Raw genomic sequence first — 21,284 nt, forward strand, 5'->3', positions numbered from 1 at the left:
GGGAGAACATGCAAACTCCGCACAGAAAGGCCCTCGCCGGCCCCGGGGCTCGAACCCAGGACCTTCTTGCTGTGAGGCGACAGCGCTAACCACTACACCACCGTGCCGCCTAATTACAATATATTTAATAATAATTATTTTTAAAAAAGTATAATTTTTTTCGCAATTTTTTTGTTATCGTCCCTCCAACTTTCTGAGGCCCCCCAGCGCCCCCTGGCGGCCCCCACTTTGAAAACCACTGCTTTAAGGTGTCGATAATTATAGCCACCGCTCTAGTTTTGAAATCCTCCTGTGTAGATACAGTAAGGGAAGTCCTGAGCGGTGAGACTATAAAACTACAATTCCCATGTTTCGTTTCCAACATGGCGGACTGAGAGCTGGGTGCGATTTCTACAGGAAATACTTTCACAGACGGCCGTTTGTTTGTAAAGGGCTGCCATTTTACCGAGCTTACGGTAAGACATTTCCAGTAACAGCTATGTAAACTCTCCATTCAGTCCTTTGCGCATAGACTGCACTAAACAAGTCGAGCTCACCGAAAGCACTTTTGTGCAGCTAGTTGCTTCAGTTTCATGTGTAAAGTTTATGCTCTTAGCTTCTCCCAAACTCGTAGCTTGCTAAAGCTAAGCTAATAACAATTTGCCTCACTAGTTAGCCGATAGTACTTGATTAACGTTGGGTTTGTTATTTATGCCAAAGTTTGTAGCTAGCTAGCAGGACGAAATGCGTTATAGTTACAAGGGTTTATATTTGCCTAAAGGCTATTATTCCTTCATACATTCAATAACTGAAAACCAAATATTAAAACGGTTTTATTGAAGAGTGTCTTAATTAGCTGATGCGCTAGCTTATGTAGCCTTAGCTAGCTAGCTAACTCACCAGCTAGCTAGCTAGCTAACTCACCAGCTAGCTAGCTAGCTAACTAACTCACCAGCTAGCTAGCTAACTCACCAGCTAGCTAGCTAGCTAGCTAACTCACCAGCTAGCTACATTTTATGTGTAGGTAGCCAAGCTAGAGATTAGCTGACTTACTGATAGAAATGAGATAAAATTGTATTCTTCAGAAAATAGAAAATTCACTGAGCTAGCAAAACATTTTAGTCAGGGCCTCTTAATCTTATTAACCTGTTTTTTTTTCTTCTTTTCCCATATCTTATTCTTTTTTTTTTAATATTTGTATATGTAAATAATTTAATTTATCTAGAAGTTTTCTCTATTTTTTCTATTCTCTATTTATCCTGTAATGATGCTGCTGGAGTTTTTATTTCCCTGAGGGAACCCTCCCAAAGGCATCAATAAAGTTCTATTTAATCTAATCTATATAAGATTTAACATTTTTAGTACTTGAAAAGTATTTAAGGTTCATGTTTAAATGATGTATTTTACTTTGTCCGTTTCAGTTAAGATAAAGACCGAAACAGAAAACAGCACGGGGACGTGAAAGAGCTTAGTTGCATGTATTCACCTTTCCCTGTACCTGTCCCTTTTTCAGGAAAGGACAGCTGAGGAAAATGAAAGATCAAGTGGTTCAGCTCCTATCCAGCTCATACCCTGAGCATTTACTTGGGGCGATGTGGAAATTAAGAGTCACGGGGAACCTGTGTGATATCACAGTGCAAGTGGATTTTCACGGGGAACTGGAAGAATTTGTGGCCCACCAAATAGTACTTGCTGCATCCAGTGGCTATTTTAAGACCCTCCTGTTAACCCAGGAGCGAGTGGAAAAATTATTCCTAAATACTATTTCACCTGACAGCTTTACCAAATTCTTAGAGTATGTGTATTCTGGGAAAATAGAAGTTGAGGAGAGCTGTCTTGACCGCATTTTAAACATGGCAAAGCTACTGGACTGCCAAGACCTAGTGGAAGCCTGTAATACCAAACTTAATCATAAATCTGAAAGTGCCAGTGCCTGCAAAGGAAAACTACTGAAGGAGAGGTCAAAAAAGGCTGTCAAGAGAGCGTTAGATAAAAGGAAAAAACTTCAAATTACACTGAAAACCATAAGCACTGAGAGAGGGGAAAAAATAGTACTCCAGGGCAGGAGGAGCAGCAGGTTAGCAGGCCGCAGAGTTGTTGTAGACTTCAACAAGAAGAAGCCGTACCACAAAGCAGTATTTCCACCTGAGGCTTCTGACTCCTTAAATCAAAACAAATCCGAGGCACCACATGAGATCTCAGTAGAGATCGGAGAAGCCGAGTCAGATGTTACTACTGATCCAGATTTAACCCAGAAGGAGGCTGTCGCTGACAGTGGCTCTGAATCGCCATGCACTTTGAACCGTGACATGTCAGAAGAAGAGTTTCAAGAATCTGACTTCATACCCACTGCTGCAGACGAAAAGGAATGCAAACCAGTTAGCACCAAGTATAATTGTGACCGGTGTATCCGTTCGTTTCGCTATGAAAAGAGCTATTTAAAGCATGTTAAGGTTAGTCATGGGATCCACACTGACACGACGTACCGCTGCGGCATCTGCCAGCAGACCTTTGCCAACCGCTGCAACCTGAAGATTCATGAGCGGCACGTGCACAATGATGAGAGGCTCTTTCTTTGTGGCATGTGTGGTAAGGCCTTCAAACGCAAAAAAGATGTGACGAGACACATGAGGCAGGTGCATGAGGGCGGAACCGAGCGACACTACTGTCTGATTTGTGGCAAATCTCTGAGTTCAAGGACGGCTCTGACTCTGCACGAGAGGACACACACGGGAGACAAACCATACAACTGCGATCAGTGTGGAGCCCGCTTCTCCCAGAGCTCAGCACTCAAGACACACCAGAGGTAGTTAAGCTATTTGAAATGGTTTTGAATTTCCTTTTTGGGACGCCAATTTTGTAACGCTTCAACATCTTGCTTTATGTTCTTCAGAATCCACACTGGAGAGAAGCCTTTTGCTTGTGATCTGTGTAATGCCAGGTTTACACAGAACCACATGCTGGCTTACCATAAGCGATCCCACACAGGTGCTTGCATTAATAATCTGCACTGTCCGAGAGAATAATTTTAGAGAGGCAAGTTATTTATGTATGATATTTATCTTTACAGGGGAGAAGCCCTATATGTGTGAAAACTGTGGGAAAAGCTTTGCCTCTAAAGAATACCTGAAACATCATGCAAGAATCCATTCAGGCTTGAAGCCATACAAGTGTGAAAACTGTGGAAGAGCATTTGCACAGCGCAACTCACTTCATCAACATATGAAAATTCACACAGGTATTCCTTTCTTTTAAAGGGAAAATCCACCCTGTGCACCTAGTGCACGTTAGTCTTTATAATTAACGTGTTATTTTTTTCGTGGTCCGGTTTCCATCAAATCCTGCGCTCTGATTGGCTGGTGAGCGGGGACCCCGGTTACGGACCTCTGGTGACTTGTTCGTTCACCACAACAACAAACATAGTAGCAATTTTTGTCAACATTTATTTTTGCATTTCTCAGGAGAATAGCGTTAATTTTACAGCATGGATAGCGATAACGACAGTGTTCACAGCGAAAGCGAGTTTTACTACCCTGAGGAAGAAGAAATAAAAGAAAACATTTCAGGAGAAAGCTAAAAACCTGTAATTTGCTAACGCCGAGCAAAAACATGGCTGAATCCTGAATGACTCAATTTTGTATAAGTAGGGGACTACATAGGCGGCAAAATGTAGGTTTTTTTTTTTTTTTTTTTTTCCTGCCATGGAAGTGCACTTGTATACCGAGGAGGAAGCAATTTGCATTACAGCCGTGAATGAGGATTCAAAATGGTGGCTCGGCTCGGTTTTCCCTTTCGGGCGCTCTCGTTTTCTGTTAGAATTTGGTAAAGGAAAAAATATATTATTTACCAGCTTAAGGTCAGTCCGTATGGTGAAATACCGTGACCTCAGCCTTGAATACTGACCTCGACCCAGAGGGCCTCGCTCAGTACTTTCAAGACCTCGGTCACGGTATTTCACAATACGGACCTCCCAGCTGGTAAATAACATTTTTTTTTTTTTTTCGCGGTCCAAATCCTGTGCTCTGATTGGCTGGTGAGCAGGTCTGTATCCTACGGTACGGGCCCCAGTTACGGACCTCTGGCGACTCGCTCGTTCACAACAACAGCAAACATAGTCGCATTTTTTATCAACATTTTTTTTTTATAAGATTTATTTATAAGATTATCAAAAATCTTATAAATTTTTGCCAGCATTTCTCAGGAGAATAGCATTAATTTTACAGCATGGATAGAGATAATGACCGTGTTCACAGCGAAAGCGAGTTTTACTACCCTGAGGAAGAAGAAATAAAATAAAACATTTCAGGAGAAAGCTAAAACCTGTAATTTGCTAACACCGAGCAAAAACATGGCTGAATCCTGAATGACTCCTATTTGTATAAGTAGGGGACTACATAGGTGGCAAAATTTTAGTTTTTTTTTTTTCCTGCCATGGAAGTGCACTTGTATACCGAGGAGGAAGCCATTTACATTACAGCCGTGAATGAGGATTCAAAATGGCAGCTCGGCTCAGCTCGGTTTTCCCTTTCGGGCGCTCTCGTTTTCTGTTAGAATTTGGTAAAGAAAAAAAATATATTATTTACCAGCTTAAGGTCGGTCCGTGTGGTGAAATACCGTGACCTTAGCCTCGGTCAGTACTTTCAAGACCTTGGTCATGATATTTCACGATACGGACCTCCCTGCTGGTAAAAAACATATCTTCAGTCGCATCTAATAATTTTGTAATGCAAGTCTGCTTTTTTTTAGTTTCAACATTTTTCAACATCATGTTGGTCTAATTTTCACATTGTTTATGGGTAATGTAGGAAACTGTTAATGTCATTTAACTACAGTGGTGCTTGAAAGTTTGTGAACCCTTTAGAATTTTCTATATTTTTGCATAAATATGACCTAAAACAACATCAGATTTTCACACAAGTCCTAAAAGTAGATAAAGAGAACCCAGTTAAACAAATGAGACAAAAATATTATACCTGGTCATTTATTTATTGAGGAAAATGATCCAATATTACATATCTGTGAGTGGCAAAAGTATGTGAACCTTTGCTTTCAGTATCTGGTGTGACCCCCTTGTGCAGCAATAACTGCACAATTGAGTCCTCATTGTTCAAGTCTGAGTCAAGTCATTAAAATAAATTTCAAGTCTGAGAACCAGCCTCCAATCGCACCATTTGACGGTGGCTGTTGCTGCCTTGATGTGAAAGCGTCTCTGCTGCTGTATTGGACTAATGTTACTGCTCGACTCCCCCATTTTAGTTAACAGGCTACAGATAAAAAGCTTGTTCATCGCTCAGCAAGCCCCGCCCACTATCAACAGGGCAAATAACATGAGAGGATTAACACTAGCTAGTTCATCGCTCAGCAAGCAAGCCCCGCTATCAACAAAGCAATGAACATAGCGTGTCACTTCCTTCTCTGGGTGGAGTCTTACCAAATGACGATTGAAGTTCGAGGTTGTCCCCGTTGTCTCCTCGATAGTTCTTCTACATATGGAACACGTAGCAATGCATTTTTTCCCCCCCACTGCACGAGAAGTCTGTTTTAGCAAAGCAGGCAATCCTCGGGGCGTTCTCTCCAGGCATTTTAGTGCCATTAATGTTAGTTTGTTCCTGAACATGACTTATGAACAGGCGAATGTGCGTTTTAATGCACAAAAGTAGTATAAAATTTTAATGTAGATATAAATATCTTGTGCCAAATTATTATGGCATGTTACAAAACAATAAAGGAAAAAAATCAAAGCCCTCGTCTCCAGTTTATGAGTCCAAGTCATCGTCAAGTCACAAGTCCTTAACATTAAGGCACGAGTCCTGTACTTGAGTACGACAAGCCTGCTTATTATCTCCTAGATTGCTAACTAGCTGAGCCTGGTCTAGTCTATGCTGTAACTTGGTGCAACTTGTGGCATATAGCTGCATTGCGTTCTGAAACTGTGTGTCCAGTGTTTGCTGTCTCTGTTACATGTATATTGGGGGAAAAAATAAAGAAGCTCTTGCTTTTTAGACTGGTACCAAAATCCAGAATTGTGACACCCAAAGGCATTTTTGAGACAAAGTCGGCAAACAGTCTTATTTTGTCAATTTGGGTGTGCCGAATTCAAATCTGCAATATACCGAGCTCTATCTGACCTCTGTTGACCTCTAGAGGTCATTGAACTTTGGGCCTGTAAACGTCTCAGCTGAACCCAGTTTCTCAGCTTTCTAAGGAATGAAATGTACTAAAATGATTAATGAAGTTAGCAAATGGCCTTGTTTGTTAAATGTTTGGGTGCTGAATTCATTTTCCATTTGTAAAACGACATATGACCTCTGATAACCTCAAGGTCATTAAACTTGGCCTATAGGCCTATGCATTTAACGGCATTTTTAAACTGACTTTACTCCCCCAAAAAGAATATGAACAGACAAAAAACAAATAGAAAGGAACAAATACAACATTAAATGCCAGTCCATGTACATGTGACTTACTTTTCACAATGAGAATGCCTAGGCGATCACCTTACATAACATTGCATTACATTTAGCGGTTATTGTTTATACAAAGCTACTGAAAAAAGGACAGATTCAGCAGCATACAAAATGTGGGGGTATACAGGTTAATCAGGGTTAGTATATATGAGAGGTTTTTTTCTTTGCTGTTTGTTTTTTGTTTTGTTTTAAACGGGGTAAAGCCTTTACAAAAAACAAACAACAAAGAAAAAAACTCATATATACTAACCCTGATTAACCTGTATGCCCCCACATTTTGTATGCTGCTGAATCTGTCCTTTTTTCAGTAGCTTTGTATAAACAATAACCGCTAAATGTAATGCAATGTTATGTAAGGTGATCGCCTAGGCATTCTCATTGTGAAAAGTAAGTCACATGTACAACCCCGATTCCAAAAAAGTTGGGACAAAGTACAAATTGTAAATAAAAACGGTATGCAGTGATGTGGAAGTTTCAAAATTCAGTATTTTATTCAGAATAGAACGTAGATGACATATCAAATGTTTAAACTGAGAAAATGTATCGTTTAAAAAAAATTAGGTGATTTTAAATTTCATTGACAACAACACATCTCAAAAAAGTTGGGACAAGGCCATGTTTCCCACTGTGAGACATCCCCTTTTCTCTTTACAACAGTCTGTAAACGTCTGGGGACTGAGGAGACAAGTTGCTCAAGTTTAGGGATAGGAATGTTAACCCATTCTTGTCTAATGTAGGATTCTAGTTGCTCAACTGTCTTAGGTCTTTTTTGTCGTATCTTCCGTTTTATGAAGCGCCAAATGTTTTCTATGGGTGAAAGATCTGGACTGCAGGCTGGCCAGTTCAGTACCCGGACCCTTCTTCTACGCAGCCATGATGCTGTAATTGATGCAGTATGTGGTTTGGCATTGTCATGTTGGAAAATGCAAGGTCTTCCCTGAAAGAGACGTCGTCTGGATGGGAGCATATGTTGCTCTAGAACCTGGATATACCTTTCAGCATTGATGGCGTCTTTCCAGATGTGTAAGCTGCCCATGCCACACGCACTAATGCAACCCCATACCATCAGAGATGCAGGCTTCTGAACTGAGCGCTGATAACAACTCGGGTCGTCCTTCTCCTCTTTAGTCCGAATGACACGGCGTCCCTGATTTCCATAAAGAACTTCAAATTTTGATTCGTCCGACCACAGAACAGTTTTCCACTTTGCCACAGTCCATTTTAAATGAGCCTTGGCCCAGAGAAGACGTCTGCGCTTCTGGATCATGTTTAGATACGGCTTCTTCTTTGAACTATAGAGTTTTAGCTGGCGACGGCGGATGGCACGGTGAATTGTGTTCACAGATAATGTTCTCTGGAAATATTCCTGAGCCCATTTTGTGATTTCCAGTACAGAAGCATGCCTGTATGTGATGCAGTGCTGTCTAAGGGCCCGAAGATCACGGGCACCCGGTATGGTTTTCCGGCCTTGACCCTTACGCACAGAGATTCTTCCAGATTCTCTGAATCTTTTGATGATATTATGCACTGTAGATGATGATCATGTTCAAACTCTCTGCAATTTTACACTGTCGAACTCTTTTTTTCTGATATTGCTCCACTATTTGTCGGCGCAGAATTAGGGGGATCGGTGATCCTCTTCCCATCTTTACTTCTGAGAGCCGCTGCCACTCCAAGATGCTCTTTTTTATACCCAGTCATGTTAATGACTTATTGCCAGTTGACCTAATGAGTTGCAATTTGGTCCTCCAGCTGTTCCTTTTTTGTACCTTTAACTTTTCCAGCCTCTTATTGCCCCTGTCCCAACTTTTGAGATGTGTTGCTGTTATGAAATTTCAAATGAGCCAATATTTGGCATGAAATTTCAAAATGTCTCACTTTTGACATTTGATATGTTGTCTATGTTCTATTGTGAATACAATATCAGTTTTTGAGATTTGTAAATTATTGCATTCCATTTTTATTTACAATTTGTACTTTGTCCCAACTTTTTTGGAATCGGGGTTGTACATGGACTGGCATTTAATGTTGTATTTGTTCCTTTCTATTTGTTTTTTGTCTGTTCATATTCTTTTTGGGGGAGTAAAGTCAGTTTAAAAATGCCGTTAAATGCATAGGCCTATAGGCCAAGTTTAATGACCTTGAGGTTATCAGAGGTCATATGTCATTTTACAAATGAAAAATGAATTCAGCACCCAAACATTTAACAAACAAGGCCATTTGCTAACTTCATTAATCATTTTGGTACATTTCATTCCTTAGAAAGCTGAGAAACTGGGTTCAGCTGAGACGTTTACAGGCCCAAAGTTCAATGACCTCTAGAGGTCAACAGAGGTCAGATAGAGCTCGGCATATTGCAGATTTGAATTCGGCACACCCAAATTGACAAAATAAGACTGTTTGCCGACTTTGTCTCAAAAATGCCTTTAACTCCTTAAATAAGCACTTTTTTTTTTTTTTTTGAATTTTGGTACCAGTCTATTTTTGTTTTTAGAAGCCAAGAGTGAAACCGACAGTTATCCCTTATGTTTAAGGTTTTTAAACGCTCTTATGACTGTGCTAGTAATTTCTCCCGCGACGTCAAAGCGGGAGACAACCACTAACTTCTCCCAGGAATAATAGTTCAATGTAAAGTATTCCTTTAATAACAGCTGATTTCTAAGAAACTTTTCATCTACCTCAGGCAACACATGAGAGAAATTTTAATGAGCTCTGCTTTCCTGATATGCTCTGTTCAGGTGAGAGGCCTTATCACTGTCAAGACTGTAATAAGCAGTTCACCCAGCTCAATGCTCTTCAGAGGCATCAGAGGATCCATACAGGAGAGAAACCGTACATGTGCAGCATGTGTGGCCGAACGTTTACAGACAAATCTACTGTCCGCCGACACACTTTGGTAAGCTGATGATGTAATACAGAAATCAGACATTACATAAGCACTTTTACTTATACGGACATGAGTGTATTTTTCATACGAGCTACAGCCGGGACATGGCGATCCAAAAATGAGACATAAGTCTCTGTTTGTTGCTCGTGAGGAAATCAATGACTTGTTTTTGATAAATTTGAGTACTTTTTTTTTATTTTTGCGTGTGTCTATATATCATCACATGCTGGCTTGAAGATATGAAGTTTATCTTCTCGTGTTGAAAAATTTGCATTTTTCATACGAAATACATTGCAGATCTGAGTGACATATTTCACTCTAATGACATCACTCCCAGTGTTTTCCTGCTGACTTGACACATGTTGTTAAAATGGTGGACCGATTCAAAATTGAAATTCTTTTGATTAACGAGGTTTTTTTTTTTTTTTTGTGGATCTGTCTATACAAGTTATTTCACAAAACTGAGTCGTACATGAGCTGATAGCTGACGATAGTGCCGAGTCGGCTTTAAGCCATGTATGACAAGATTGAGTGCAATAACTTATTCTATCCACATTCACTGGATTTTGAGAAACAGCATTTTTATTTTTTTCAAATTCGATAAATAAAAACTTTATACAGAACGTCCAACAAAATCATTTCTGCTGAGAATTTAAGCAAACTGGCAAAATGATGGTAGCAATTTGTGAAAAATGCGATAATAGTTCTTGGGGGGGAAAAAATACGTTCTTACCATCAAATACTTTTATTCCATTTTTTTGGGGGGGGGGGTGTTGAGTAGAGTTCTCTTCTCCAAAGGAGGGGGGATATACTGGTTTACTGCTGTCCATCCGTCCAAAACACCCTTCTTCTCAGCAACCATAAATCATAGCCACTTGGAATCAAACTTCAGCTTGGGGTTCGATACCGTCTATACCGTTTTCAGGTCTGTCGCACATTAACTTCCTGTTTACCGACTGAATGTATTTACAAAACATGTATACGGTGGATTTACAAAATTTTTGTAACATTTTTCTCAGCAACTACAATTCACAACTGCTTGATATTTGGTACCGAGCTTCAGCTTTGGGTTCTATACCGCATTTACCATTTTCAGTTCTGTCGCACATCAACTTCCTGTTTACCGACTGAGTGCATTTACGAAACCTTCAGGGTGGATTTTGACGCTGTTTCAAGAAGCAAAATGCTATTTCATAATGACAGTTTACCAGGATGCTATTTGAAATCCCTGGGGAGAGACACTGCTCTTTACTTACTTGTTTCAGGGTTCATTATTTGTTGACGTCAACATTCATAATAAGTGTTCTATTCCTTCGATCGCTTGCGTTCTGATATAAGCGAGAACAGGGGGGATACGCAAGTGAGCAATAACTCACAGTTGATCTTGTTTCGTCCTCTGTTGGTTCAGCAACACGCTCTGCCATTTTGTTTTTCTCTACTCACGGTATATGAGCTGATATCCTAGTTGTAGAGGAGCCAATCAGTGCATGATTGCTCATATCCAGTGAACGTGGACAGAATAAAGAACGTTACATGGTGGCACGAAGATATGAAGTTTATCTTTGAGTGGCGAATGTAGAGATCACGTTTCGCTCAGTCGTGATATTTTTCAACACAAAAAAATAAACTTAATATCTTCATGCAACCGTGTAATATCCTCTAATATAAATGTATATCTCTAAAAAGTGCACCTACAGTGCCCTGTAGAATCATTGGTAACCTTCATAAATGATTCGATGAAATAAACGTTACACACACACAATTTTTCAGATGTCCCAAAGAAAAACTAAATATCTTCGTCTAACAAAAAACTCACTCATTAGAACTGCTTTCATTCTTGATAAACCTCTATATTTTTAATTGGCTCTCAATCCCCAAAATATGAAATGCACAAAATGTTAAGTCATTTCTGTCTGTTCTAATGCATTAAAATATAACTGAAGACAAAAATTACAGCCAGTTTATAAAAAAAAAAATTTAAAAATGCAATTTCATTATTTTAAACAACAAAAATCACTTAAAATAGCTTGGCTTTATGCAGTCTTATCATTTACTCCTGTTTTATTGCTTAATTTCTCACTTTTCCTAGTTTATTGAATTGAGTTTGTTTAGTTGTTTTATTTTCTATTTTATTAATCCCCTCGCTACTTATATAATGAAGGGGAGGTGTCCAAACACATCAGACTTTAGAATGGGCTAGGGGGTTTTGGTCTGACGTTGATGGTTAATACGCAGTTGAAGGTCCAGTGAACCGCTTCTGATTAGGATGGAATGTTACATCCTCGAGAATAAATGACACCGTGCCCTTCAAACTGTTATGACGGGATCAGGTTTGCCGGTTGCAGTAATTTTGCAATGGCGTATGGGTTTTAACAACAGAATGATAGAACTTTTACGCTTAGGTGTGTCACAAAGAAGTGTTGCTTTCTTGCTATTCACAAAATAATATTGCGTGCCAGTATTCCTTCATATAATACAACCCCGATTCCAAAAAAGTTGGGACAAAGTACAAATTGTAAATAAAAACGGAATGCAATGATGTGGAAGTTTCAAAATTCCATATTTTATTCAGAATAGAACATAGATGACATATCAGATGTTTAAACTGAGAAAATGTATCATTTAAAGAGAAAAATTAGGTGATTTTAAATTTCATGACAACAACACATCTTAAAGTTGGGACAAGGCCATGTTTACCACTGTGAGACATCCCCTTTTCTCTTTACAACAGTCTGTAAATGTCTGGGGACTGAGGAGACAAGTTGCTCAAGTTTAGGGATAGGAATGTTAACCCATTCTTGTCTAATGTAGGATTCTAGTTGCTCAACTGTCTTAGGTCTTTTTTGTCATATCTTCCGTTTTATGACGCGCCAAATGTTTTCTATGGGTGAAAGATCTGGACTGCAGGCTGGCCAGTTCAGTACCCGGACCCTTCTTCTACGCAGCCATGATGCTGTAATTGATGCAGTATGTGGTTTGGCATTGTCATGTTGGAAAATGCAAGGTCTTCCCTGAAAGAGACGTCGTCTGGATGGGAGCATATGTTGCTCTAGAACCTGGATATACCTTTCAGCATTGATGGTGTCTTTCCAGATGTGTAAGCTGCCCATGCCACACGCACTAATGCAACCCCATACCATCAGAGATGCAGGCTTCTGAACTGAGCGCTGATAACAACTCGGGTCGTCCTTCTCCTCTTTAGTCCGAATGACACGGCGTCCCTGATTTCCATAAAGAACTTCAAATTTTGATTCGTCTGACCACAGAACAGTTTTCCACTTTGCCACAGTCCATTTTAAATGAGCCTTGGCCCAGAGAAGACGTCTGCGCTTCTGGATCATGTTTAGATGCGGCGGCTTCTTTGAACTATAGAGTTTTAGCTGGCAACGGCGGATGGCACGGTGAATTGTGTTCACAGATAATGTTCTCTGGAAATATTCCTGGTTCCATTTTGTGATTTCCAATACAGAAGCATGCCTGTATGTGATGCAGTGCCGTCTAAGGGCCCAAAGATCACGGGCACCCAGTATGGTTTTCTGGCCTTGACCCTTACGCACAGAGATTCTTCCAGATTCTCTGAATCTTTTGATGATATTGTGCACTGTAGATGATTTATGTTCAAATTCTTTGCAGTTTTACACTGTCGAACTCCTTTCTGATATTGCTCCACTATTTGTCGGCGCAGAATTAGGGGGACTGATGATCCTCTTCCCATCTTTACTTCTGAGAGCCGCTGCCACTCCAAGATGCTCTTTTTATACCCAGTCATGTTAATGACCTATTGCCAATTGACCTAATGAGTTGCAATTTGGTCCTCCAGCTGTTCCTTTTTTGTACCTTTAACTTTTCCAGCCTCTTATTGCCCCTGTCCCAACTTTTTTGAGATGTGTCGTCATGAAATTTCAAATGAGCCAATATTTGGCATGAAATTTCAAAATGTCTCACTTTCGACATTTGATATGTTGTCTATGTTCTATTGTGAAAACAATATCAGTTTTTGAGATTTGTAAATTATTGCATTCCGTTTTTATTGACAATTTGTACTTTGTCCCAACTTTTTTGGAATTGGGGTTGTACATATAATACTTCTTCATACCTACTGTGTTAGGTCACATATATCCCATGTTTTTACACGAGCATGTAGCTTGAGCCAAATGTGGGCAACCAGAACAGAATCGCAAATGTAAACCAAAATATGGAAATGGTTAGCGTCACAGTAGATGAGATAAGACTTTGTCATTGTAGTTATACAACGAAACTTAGTTTGGTAGGACTCGGAGAAAATAGCAGAGATGAAAAATAAATAAAATACAAGGTAAAGTAAGTGGGGGAATTGCGGTGTAGACAGATATTGCACAGTTGTACTAGGTGTATTTACGTTCCTATGTGTAAACTGATCCTATGTGTAAAGTGATCAAGTCAGTAAAATAAAGTGCACTGCAAGCATATTGTAATAATTGTATTTACAGTCCTGAATGTAAAGTGCTCAGTGCGTTAGCAGCAACTTGGAGGGTGCAATGGAGGCTACAGCTCTAGGCAAGAAGCTGTTCCTCAGTCTACTTGTGCATGCTCTGCTCCTATTGCTGGGTTTCAGGTGATGTCACAACCGCCTCATTAGTTATTCAAAACTTTAGCTGGTGGTCTACCAAAGCTCAGTTGACAAAGCGTTTGTACGGAGAAGGTTCATTGATCACATGAAAAATGCCTTACACTTGCATTGTTTTTGGTTGTTCAAATCGATCAAACCATGAAACTAAAAAGTTTCTTCAGGGTTCCCTGTGAACTAATAAAGGGTGAATGAACACAGGATTTCATAAAAAGACGTCGAGAAAGGTGGCTTTTGAACGTCTCGCTGAAATCGAAGACACCCGAGTCGAAGCATGGTCGAGTTTGCAGTGATCACTTGGTGAAAAGTTTGTATTTCCCTCTCAGCTCTGTCCTTAGTGTTTTCCAAATACTTTTCTTGCTCCATGTTATTTTGCGGTACCTTTTTTTTTTTTAAAGACACGAAGCGCTAAAGTCCCCTGCTGTTTCTTTGTTTACTCCTCATGAGGTCCATATGCATGAAGGTTGCGACAAAATTCTTCCCCAGCCGTACAGTTACAATGCGCCGTGATCACTTCTCCATCTTGTTTAACTAAGATCCAGGTCTTTAAAGGGGTTTCTGATTATCTTTGTGAATGATTTAGCTGAGAGATAAGAGCCAACACAAGTGAGAATCAAGCGAACTGTCGTTTGTTTACACTTCAACTTGCAGCGCTTCGTTGTAAAGATGCGAACGAAAAGCTTAAAAAAAAATGCTTACACGGGCAAAAACAATCCAGGATTCTTTCAGCAGCGATTTGATACCGAGGTCCTTTACCCAGCAAAAAAAAGTTACAAAAAAGTTGTAAGCCTCCATACTCTTCCACACTTTCATCTGTTTTGCGGTGTAGAAGGACGTCTGCAACACCAGATAGTTCGAGATGTTGGGGAACCTGACTGAAGGGTAGTTTTCGAGATCGTATGACATCCTTCTTTCCCAGACTGTAGGGGTCGATTCCATTGCACATAGCAATCTTCTGAATATATCTAAAGCGAGCAGTGGCTTCTAGATTATGAGCTTACTCTGTGATAACTTATCGCTAGTTGTTTGCACTGTGGCAGCTGTTTAGACCACCAGCTATTTCACTTCTGGTAAAACCACTAAGAAGTCACGTGACTGAAACCCAGCAATATCTTTTGCCTGATGGGAGCGGGACAAACAGTTTATGACCTGGGTGTGTTGAGTTCTTGATAATGTTGTTAGCCCTCTTACATAAACCATGTCCAGATTTGGTAACTTCGTCCCCACAATCCTCTGTGCAGTCTTAACTATACATTCCAAATCTCTCCGGTTCTCTGCAGTATAGCTGGTGTACTACAACCCCGATTCCAAAAAAGTTGGGACAAAGTACAAATTGTAAATAAAAACGGAATGCAATGATGTGGAAGTTTCAAAATTCCATATTTTATTCAGAATAGAACATAGATGACATATCAAATGTTTAAACTGAGAAAATGTATCATTTAAAGAGAAAAATTAGGTGATTTTAAATTTCATGACAACAACACATCTCAAAAAAGTTGGGACAGGCCATGTTTACCACTGTGAGACATCCCCTTTTCTCTTTACAACAGTCTGTAAACGTCTGGGGACTGAGGAGACAAGTTGCTCAAGTTTAGGGATAGGAATGTTAACCCATTCTTGTCTAATGTAGGATTCTAGTTGCTCAACTGTCTTGGGTCTTTTTTGTCGTATCTTCCGTTTTATGATGCGCCAAATGTTTTCTATGGGTGAAAGATCTGGACTGCAGGCTGGCCAGTTCAGTACCCGGACCCTTCTTCTACACAGCCATGATGCTGTAATTGATGCAGTATGTGGTTTGGCATTGTCATGTTGGAAAATGCAAGGTCTTCCCTGAAAGAGACGTCGTCTGGATGGGAGCATATGTTGCTCTAGAACCTGGATATACCTTTCAGCATTGATGGTGTCTTTCCAGATGTGTAAGCTGCCCATGCCACATGCTCTAATGCAACCCCATACCATCAGAGATGCAGGCTTCTGAACTGAGCGCTGATAACAACTTGGGTCGTCCTTCTCCTCTTTAGTCCGAATGACACGGCGTCCCTGATTTCCATAAAGGACTTCAAATTTTGATTTGTCTGACCACAGAACAGTTTTCCACTTTGCCACAGTCCATTTTAAATGAGCCTTGGCCCAGAGAAGACGTCTGCGCTTCTGGATCATGTTTAGATGCGGCGGCTTCTTTGAACTATAGAGTTTTAGCTGGCAACGGCGGATGGCACGGTGATTTGTGTTCACAGATAATGTTCTCTGGAAATATTCCTGAGCCCATTTTGTGATTTCCAATACAGAAGCATGCCTGTATGTGATGCAGTGCCGTCTAAGGGCCCGAAGATCACGGGCACCCAGTATGGTTTTCCGGCCTTGACCCTTACGCACAGAGATTCTTCCAGATTCTCTGAATCTTTTGACGATATTATGCACTGTAGATGATGATATGTTCAATCTCTTTGCAATTTTACACTGTCGAACTCCTTTCTGATATTGCTCCACTATTTGTCGCGCAGAATTGGGGGGGATTGGTGATCCTCTTCCCATCTTTACTTCTGAGAGCCGCTACCACTCCAAGATGCTCTTTTTTATACCCAGTCATGTTAATGACCTATTGCCAGTTGACCTAATGAGTTGCAATTTGGTCCTCCAGCTGTTCCTTTTTTGTACCTTTGACTTTTCCAGCCTCTTATTGCCCCTGTCCCAACTTTTTTGAGATGTGTTGCTGTCATGAAATTTCAAATGAGCCAATATTTGGCATGAAATTTCAAAATGTCTCACTTTCGACATTTGATATGTTGTCTATGTTCTATTGTGAATACAATATCAGTTTTTGAGATTTGTAAATTATTGCACTCCGTTTTTATTTACAATTTGTACTTTGTCCCAACTCTTTTGGAATCGGGGTTGTAAACTGTGACACAGTAACAGAGCAAGCTCTCTGTTGTGCTCCTGTAGAAGTTTACTAAGAGCCGAGAGGGGAGTTTGGCTTTTTTAAAGCTTTCTCAAGAAGAAAAGCCTCTGCTGAGCTTTCTTCACCAGGTGAGAGATGTTTAGGATCCACGTCAGATCCTTTATGATGTGGAGTCCCAGGAATTTGTCGTCGTTGACCCTTTCCACCTCTTTACCATTTATGTAAGGGAGGTGTTGTTTTTCTGGATCTCCTGAAGTCCACAACAACCTCCTTTGTTTTGGATGTGTTCAGTACCAGGTTACTGTCCAATAGGGCTGAACGATCTATCGTTTTCGACCGAAAATCGCGATCTCAGACAACACGATTTTGGGATCGTCAAAGCCGCGGTTTTTCTCAGTGCTCCTAAACTGACCCATGTTTTGTTTCGTCAATAAATTGTCCTCATTTTTTACACTACAGACAAAAAAATTACGTTCAGGAAAGCCTTGTGGCACTCAGTGTGAAAGAATTTTGTGAATATCTCCTTCCGTTTTCGTGTAAATCCCCGTTGTTTGGAGGGAGCACTGTGAGGAGAAACTGCGCTGTCTCTGTGTCTGAGCGCGCGGGTGGGAGAGGGGCTGCTCGCGCTCTCTCTCTCTCTCTCTCTCTCTCTCTCACTCACTCACAGGAGGGAGGGGCCCTGCAGTAGCGACTGCTACAGCCACTGCATCACTCTTATTTCCCACAGGGGAATTGTTGGCTCTAGTTATAATTTATAATGCTTATGTACATTCTTTTACAAAAGTGCAATATTTTGATGCTGCTGAGCCATTGATCAACCTTTTTTTTATGTCTGATATGTTGTAGATGGGAAAAGTAAAAGAAGCAAAAGTTTACTTAAAGATGGCTCTCTTTTTATTTTATTATAACTTGTTCCTCAGGCACTCAATGTTAATAAACAGGCCTACATTTGAGATCTGTTGACCTCAGTTTTCATTCTTGCATTAGCTTTATGGAATTCATTGTATTAATTAATTTGCACTGAAACTTGATTTAAAGAAAAAAAATCGTGGTTGAAATCGCAATATCTGCCAGAAAAATCGCAATTCAATTTTTTTCTTAAAATCGTTCAGCCCTCCTGTCCAAACACCACTGGACCAGGTATTGAACCTCCTCTCTGTAGGGCTTCTCATCATTTTCTGATATTAGTCCCACTATAGTGGTGTCGTCAGCAAACTTCATGATGGTGTTCAAGGAGTGGATAGATGTACACTTGGGTGTGTGTGTGTGTATATATATGTGTGTGTGTGTGTATGTGTGTATATATATATATATATATATATATATATATATATATATATATATATACACACACACACGACTGATTTATTAAGGCCATGGGATTGTACCGAATTTAAAGCCTGTACATATAGGAGCCATTCCACCAAATCGGTGCCATTTACATCCCTAGAAAATTATATGTATAAATGCACATAAAAATGTACTTTAAAATACATTTCCTTATTATGCAGAATGTCCTGCACATTGATCTGATTGCAAATTTAAGATGTGTATATAATTGTAAGGATTAATAAAAACTACCTAAAACACTGAAAAATAGCATGTGTTACCTGTCCCCGCACTCTATACTTAACTATGAAATATTATGATTAAAATCCTTCAGAAACGGTATTTCTTTTGCACTGTTGTGTGACTCCATATCCTATCCATGGTTTAAATATATTTTTCATAAGAAATCCACGATATCTTAAAATACACATTTTAGTCTTGTCCCTGGGTTTTCACTCAGTCCTGTTACCCAAACATATTACCCCATCTGACAAATTTTGAACATTCCATAAATCACATGCTCAACAGGAAGTTGCATCAGTTGTGTCTTCTGAAGGCCATGGGAAGACCAAAAGTTAGTTCTCTCATTTACTTTTCTGTATATTTGATTTTTTAACTTTGACTGATAAGGTCAATGTCAACATACTAGGTAACATACTGTTACTTAAATTATTTCTTAGATATTTGTTTATTTTAAAAATACAGATTTTTGGTAAATCACTAGAATGTGCTAAGTGTGGTCATGCTATTAGTGATGACACCATGTAGCTTAATTCCATGTATTAGCTAATCCTAGGGTAAAAACTCAGTCCTGTTACTTTCAGAGTTTTGGGAACAGGACTGAAAAAAATGCAGCCATCTTTGACTTCCAAACCTTGTAACGTAGCCTGAGGTTGACCAATACACATTTTGAATAGTTAAATATGTTATTATAATCAGTGTTGAAAAGATATAACAAATTTAAGTTTAATTTGGGAGTGGTACAACAAGCAAATGGCACCCATTCGGTGGAATGTCCCATATAAAGTATTACTTTGTTGGCTATTACAGGAAGATACTCGGTGCTATTATTTTCAAGTTAAGTGCCACAAAATAGTAATTACAAGGGTGCCAGTAATTTTGAAACCAGGGTTTTGTAGAAACCAATGCACTAAACCATTTGCATTTGAGTTCAAAAATTATTTTTTTTTTGGTGGAATTTTATGAAGGTGTCAATTCTGTAATGCACTGTAGAAGGTAGCTGTACTTTTTATAAAAATGAGCAAGGGATAAACTGCTTGAAGTTATGTTTGTTCATTAATTTAATCTCTTATCTGTGTATATTTTGTGAAATGAAGACCCACGACAAAGACACACCTTGGAAGAATTACCTTGTTGTGTTGGAGGGTAATGTAGAGGAACGTGTTAAGAAGCAAAAAGGTTCGTCTGTAAGGAAGGAGAAGGCAAAAGTGAATGCAGATGAACATCAGGCAACGGAGGATCAAACAGACACTAAAAACCAGGAGACTGTGTCTGTGCCAGAGGAGCCAGTGACCATCTCTGGAGAATGGCCTGACCCTGGCACCATCACTGTGGTCAGTCATGGAACACTGGGCAACCTGACTGTGATCCAGACCGAGGTGGCGCCTGGTACACAACTACAGCCCATCGTCACTGCAGACGGAGCCAGTGTCATTTCGCTGGAGAGCTCCACTGTCAGCATTCCTGTTGCTCTGCCTTTCTCCATTCCTCTCTCGGTTGCACATTCCATCTCTGGCTCAGCCTCGCTGACCGGCACGGTCGCGCTCAGTGAACCAGCCACTGTTTCTAATACCATCTTGGCTTCAGCAACTTCAGAAGCACCTGTAGCAGCAGTCCCAGAAAGCATTCTCTCTCCAGTCGAAGTCCGTTTATCTACACCGCGTGAATGTGTAACCGCACCGTCAGAGGTGGAGCAGGTTCAGGAGGCACGGCAGTCAAAACTTACAGGAGGGAACAGTTGAGCACGTACAGAAAACAGTAGTTTAAGGCTTTCAGCGTACATGATCTCTACACTATCAATTAGGTGTTTAATGGTTTTCTTCTAATATAGTAATGCCTAATTGTATAGAAAATTATGTTGTTCAGAAACAACATTCCTTTTCTCTTAATGGGACAATTAAGCTGTTTCTTTGACCGATCAGTTTTTCAGTAGAACCAATTAAATGGTACAGTAAGACTGGGGCTATCAGACACGCCCTAAAATAATTGTTTGGGCTTTATGTTGTGTGGCTTAAAGATCTTGAAGACACTACCAGTGGGTTTTTAAAATAATGTCATGTGATAATGTTTCATGTGGCTGGCAGTCGATCATATTGTATATCCATTGCACAAACAGATCAATAAATTGGAAGTTAATGAAACCTCTGAATTCTAGTATTTTCTATATTTTGCTTGGCCACAATGTTTCATATAAGGGTTGTTTTACAATCAGGGTACACAAGCTAAAAATCATATTTAACACTTATCTTCCATATCAAAAGGCTTGACTAAATAAACTTGGTTGTTTATTGTAGCCCTGTGATCGCTCTATTTACCATGCAAAAAAAAAAAAAAATTGGTGATAACGTTATTTTTGGTGAATGTATGGCAGTGTGTGTCATATTTAGCAAAATTACTCGTGTCATTTAGAAAAAGTGCTTTTTTTTGACCATAGGTAGCTCCAAAAGGGATGCACTTAAATCATTCTTTATACCATAAAACAAATATTTGGTTCCATATCATTGGAAACATAGTTAAGTTTTAATGTTGAATGCCAGTAAGTTTTCAGACTATTTTGATCAAATTAGTATGTAATTGTGTCAAAAAAAGTCCTCTCCGAGACAGCTAATTTTTCAATATAAAATAACATATCTAAAATGATTATTTTCATCCTAAAATGTGGTTAAGATACATTGGGACATAAATATTAGAGACAACTAACACAAAGCTTACAGCCTTATATTTAAAAGCACTATGGAAGTAGTGGATTCTGAATTGTCAAAAAAAAAAAGTCCTCTCCGAGAATCACTTCATTTGTTTCTCCCAGCCCTGCTTAAAGCTACACTTAATCTTCTTTATCTTATAGCAGATTACACAAAACTACCATACACG

At 39.6% G+C, this 21,284-nt stretch overlaps 1 protein-coding gene across 1 annotated transcript; it reads left to right on the forward strand.

Annotated features, from left to right (window-relative positions):
- Positions 1-366: 366 nt before the first annotated feature.
- gzf1 (GDNF-inducible zinc finger protein 1) lies at positions 367-20,554 on the forward strand. The gene is made up of 6 exons (XM_060917755.1): positions 367-455; positions 1,493-2,785; positions 2,873-2,967; positions 3,050-3,217; positions 9,185-9,342; positions 19,511-20,554. The coding sequence occupies exons 2-6, from the start codon at positions 1,512-1,514 to the stop codon at positions 20,153-20,155; spliced, it is 2,340 nt and encodes a 779-aa protein (XP_060773738.1). The 5' UTR covers positions 367-455; positions 1,493-1,511; the 3' UTR covers positions 20,156-20,554.
- Positions 20,555-21,284: the final 730 nt, after the last annotated feature.

Source organism: Neoarius graeffei, chromosome 3, assembly GCF_027579695.1.
Source record: "Neoarius graeffei isolate fNeoGra1 chromosome 3, fNeoGra1.pri, whole genome shotgun sequence".
Lineage (NCBI taxonomy): Eukaryota > Metazoa > Chordata > Actinopteri > Siluriformes > Ariidae > Neoarius > Neoarius graeffei.

What these genes read in the sequence shown, in the direction of transcription:
- gzf1 (XM_060917755.1), top strand. Translation starts at nt 1,512, where the DNA reads ATGAAAGATCAAGTGGTTCAGCTCCTATCCAGCTCATACCCTGAGCAT. An exon ending in ACATATGAAAATTCACACAG is followed by an intron (nt 3,218 to 9,184) that starts GTATTCCTTTCT and finishes TGCTCTGTTCAG; the next exon opens with GTGAGAGGCCTTATCACTGT. An exon ending in CTGTCCGCCGACACACTTTG is followed by an intron (nt 9,343 to 19,510) that starts GTAAGCTGATGA and finishes TGTGAAATGAAG; the next exon opens with ACCCACGACAAAGACACACC.